The sequence below is a fragment of the Otolemur garnettii genome, unplaced genomic scaffold (assembly GCF_000181295.1).
Source record: "Otolemur garnettii isolate 467f Iridium unplaced genomic scaffold, OtoGar3 scaffold00065, whole genome shotgun sequence".
Lineage (NCBI taxonomy): Eukaryota > Metazoa > Chordata > Mammalia > Primates > Galagidae > Otolemur > Otolemur garnettii.
In genome coordinates, this window is record NW_003852460.1 from 6112563 (window position 1) to 6117050 (window position 4488).

General features: G+C 38.1%; 1 protein-coding gene across 1 annotated transcript in view; it reads right to left on the reverse strand.

The window, feature by feature from the left end:
* The window catches only part of ANOS1 (anosmin 1), a 150702-nt gene that overhangs the window by 16072 nt on the left and 130142 nt on the right, over window positions 1-4488 (reverse strand). The window contains exon 9 of the mRNA XM_003793042.2: window positions 2177-2323. Coding sequence (XP_003793090.1) covers window positions 2177-2323 — 147 coding nt within the window. The remainder of the gene's footprint in view (window positions 1-2176; window positions 2324-4488) is intronic.

Sequence of the window (4488 nt, forward strand, 5' to 3'; positions counted from 1 at the left end):
GGTATAGACCTGTGAGCTACTGCAGCAGTATAGACCTGTGAGCTACTGCAGCGGTATAGACCTGTGAGCTACTGCTTCCTGCAACAGCGTGGATTACTTTGTCATAGAAGATGCTCACTACAAGAAGCCAAATGCCTTGCAAACTGGAGGATTCCACCCTGACTACTATCCAATAAAGCAGGTGTCCTCCAACTACAGCCTGCAAGCCACATACAGCCCACCGAGGACATTTATCAGGCCCGCTGGGTGTTCTTGCCTAGCAGCCAATGCGTCCCTGGGTTCACAGTCTGGCCCTCCAATGGTCTGAGGGACAGTAAACTGGCCCCCTGTTTAAAAAGTTTGAGGACCCCTGCAATAAAGCAAAAACAAATCTCCAATTTCAGAAGTCAACCTGGTGATGGCTAACTTGTATGCTTTACATGTTTACATTAGGAGATGTTTATATTTTCATTTCATTACATTATATGATTACATTTTTAATGTTATTAGTCAAACGCTATACTTTGTTACTGTATTGATAGATAATTTTAATTTAAATTGATAAATTCAATTGATCAAATAATTTTATTAATATTTATTATAGAATTGTTAATTTTAATACCTATAACCTTAATTTAATATAGAATGAAAGAACTTTAACTTTAGTTAACGTTAGTACAGGAATAAAATACATTAATGTTAATGGTAATGTTAGTTGCAGAATGGGTTTTAGCAGCTTAAAAGAAAATACTGGAATAAGAACTACTCTGATACCAATGTTTTTTATGACACATGGATTATTAATACCCTGAGTGAAACAGAACTTCAGGAGAATGAGGAGAATTTTTTAAACTGAACTCTTATTGCCAAGACATGGAAACAACCCAAGTGCCCATCAATCCATAAATGGATTAAGAAATTGTGGAATATGTGCCCATGGAATACTAGACAGCCATAAAAAAGATAGAGACTTCACATCTTTTATGTTTACCTGGATGGATCTGGAACATAATCTTCGTAAAGTATCTCGAGAATGGAAGAAAAAGTATCCCATGTACTCAATACTATTATGAAACCAATATATAATTGCCACACAATAATCCTATGAATGGTAAAACACAACTATAGTCCAGAATGAAGGAGGGAAGAGGCAGGATAGGAGAAGGGAGAGGGGAGGCCGGGAAGAGGGTGGGTACCTCCCTCACCTACTAAGAGTATAAATGTCTTAACACAATAAATAAGTGAGGTGAAGGTTATGTGAACCAGTTTGATGTAAGCATTCCAAATTGCACATAAAATCAGTATATTGTACCCCATAAATGCATTAATGTACACAGTTACGATTTAATAAAAATAAAAAACTGAACTCTTGAAACAATCTGCTTTGCTTATGTTTTTAAAATACATAAGTGATAAAGATAAAAACCGTATGTTAATCCTAAAAATACTATTTCAGTTGGTGCAAAAATAAATAGTCTAAGACTAAAGAAAATGAACAAAAAAATTATTTTAAAGATAAATGTTCAAATGAAAGAATCTAGCCTAAGGATAAATGTTGATTACGGCCTTAATTAGAAATGGAAGTTTCAAAGGAAGCTAAACATTGCATGATACTCAAAAAATGACACGTACTATGACCTGAGGGTTTGCCCATACAAGGCAGAAATGGGAAAATGTTATAAAAAATTCATGACAACATAGCAGCTCTTATAATATTATACAGAAATATGTCTGTATGTTTTACACACACACAGGGGCACCACAACAACTTCTAAGAAGACATTCACCAAAATGCCATTTCCAGGATATAATATTGAGATGATAGATGACTTTGTATTTCCCAGATTATTTGTATTATAAATATATTTTAGCAGCAAACACCATAGAATAAAAATTGGATGCAAGGGCAGCATTCTGGGAAAGAAATAAATATGGGTCAATATTCCTAAAAAGAAAAAGTTTAAGCGACAGTTTTTTGCTGATTTCAAGACTGTGGGCACCAATATGGACCCAGTCAGACTTTAACATAACAAGGCATTTAAAAACAAAAAAGAAAAAAAATAGTTTTTAGGTCTTTGCTCAGTGCCCATTGACATTAGTATTAATACTGTGGCTTTGAACACGACTTTTTCAAAAGTATCTTTACATCACTGTGTGTTTATGGCAAATGCTAAAAAAGCCAGAACTGCGTGCCTACCTTCCGTCTTCTTCCAGTAAATCTTCACTTGTAGACGGTTGTCTTCAAAGAATGGGGCTCCGACTTCCAGCGGGCGAGTGGGCCGTCGTCTTTGAAAAGGGGGCTGCATTGGAATCCCGCCTTTTCTGGTTTTCCCAAGCTGTTCTTCTACAACAAAGGACCACATTGTAATGCGCTTGTCACACATCCCCCTGTAGCCTGATGTCAAGCCCAGAGTACTTTAATTCCTCACCCTGTTAGTTATTTACATTAGGGCCTGTGTTTTAAGGTAAATGGTGATGTGACGGCAGATTCTTTCATGCTCAAGTTAATGGTCGTCCCTTCAAAATGAGTTGGAATATTAAAAATATATTTTATGTAATCCCTAGAATTTAAGTTGGTAATCACCACGTATTCACAGGCTTGAAAGTCTATGTGAATAAGTACACCTGTTTCTTAAGGTGCTGCAACTTATGTGATAAGTATACACAATTTCTCATTATAGACATTTTTTTTATAGTTACAAATGAAGCAAAATGATACTAAAATAACATTGCATGAAAACAATAGCTGGCTTTTCACAGAAGCGTAGCTAGTACACCATCAGCCCTTAAAGCAACCGTAACAGAAATACGGTTCAAGTATTTCAAGTATTTCATCACTTGTAAAGAGCTCACATAGCCCTGACCCAGAGTATAACGCCGACCGGTCTCAGTACTGAACAGCCTTCCTCGTGTGGTTCAGAATAGCAACAGACATTCAAACTCTGGCAAATATTAAAGTGAAATGTCAAAATACCCAGCAAAGGACATGAAATGGAATGGGAACAGTGTGCTGGACTGGGCGACCGAATATAAGACACATTCATTTATTAGTTCTTTCTGGAAGTTCTTTCTTGAGTGCTGCCCAAGAGCCCAGAGCCACAGCTACTAGCTGGAGGTAGAAGGCCTGGGTAGGCAGGGGCTGTGGAAACAGCAGAGGGCAACCTCTCCATAATCACAGCTTGTGAGAGGCCCCCACGGAAGGGGCCTGCCAAGTGCAAGTGTGTAAGTCTGACACGCCACCGTGTCTGTTTTTTGAAAAAGTGGCCAAAACCTTTCTGATGAAATGAGGCATAGAAGCATGGTTATCGCACTGTGAGATGATATTTTGTGAACAAACCAGGACACTCTAGGGAAGAGATTACAACATGTTCACATGTTCATTATTGGGGTTTTTGTTTTAATAGAAACTTTTCTTTCCTACTGTCCATTTAAAGGATTTATTTGACACATACTCATTGCAAAATGGGACTTTCTAATAGTAAATAAGAAGGATCCAAATTCCCCACACCAGATGGGAGGCAGACAGAACCACTGTAAACCAGCACCATGGGGGTGGCGCCTGTGGCTCAAAGGAGTAGGGCGCCGGCCCCATATGCCAGAGGCAGCAGGTTCAAACCCAGCCCTGGCCAAAAACTGCAAAACAAACAAACAAAAAACAAAACAAAACACCAGCACCATGAAATAGTTCTTTGAATCAGACAATTCAAACTGTATTCTTAGGCCAGGTTATTTCTTGCTGGGTCGCTGTTTAAGGTTGTGACCTGGCTCCAGATTGGGTTTGCTTTTTAATGTTCTGTTTCTGTTCAGCTGTGATCTTTCTCTCTTATGCCATTCCGGATCCCAAAACTCCAGTGGGCTCCTCGGCCCTGCACTTCCTTTTTATTTCTTTCTTTAATGTCATGTATTTTATAGTCAATTTATTTACTAGTTTAACATCCAGTGCACACTTATTTTTTTCTGCCAGATATTTGGAGCAGGTCACAATACCTCACTCTTGCCCCAGGGACCCACCGAAAGTAAAAGTTGGATTTTACGCCTCGTTCAACCCCTGTCAATTAAGCAATAGAGTAATAATCTGTTATTTGACTATCTTGGTGTGGGTTACAGCTAAAGCAAAGCTTATGCTATTTTGATTCCTATTCTTTATCTGAGTCAGCTAACTACATCTTTCACTCCATTTTGAAATAAATGTAATATATTCAGAATTTTATAAATAAAAGTCATGAATAGAGAATTAATGTTGGATGAGAAGAGTAGGAAGTCTTCCAGGGGACTAGACAGACGGACCCAACACTGAGAATCTGCATTCACCATTATCTACTAATTTACTTTCTCTTTTGATCTTCACAACCATCATTCTCTAGTCAATATTAGCATCACTTTATAGATTAGGAAAATGAAGTTCTGACCTTTGCTCTCTTCTCCATGTTCAAGGTGCTCTAACCACTCTAACTTACAGGAAGGCTCCATGTTCGAGGTGCTCTAACCACTCTAACTTACAGGAAGGCT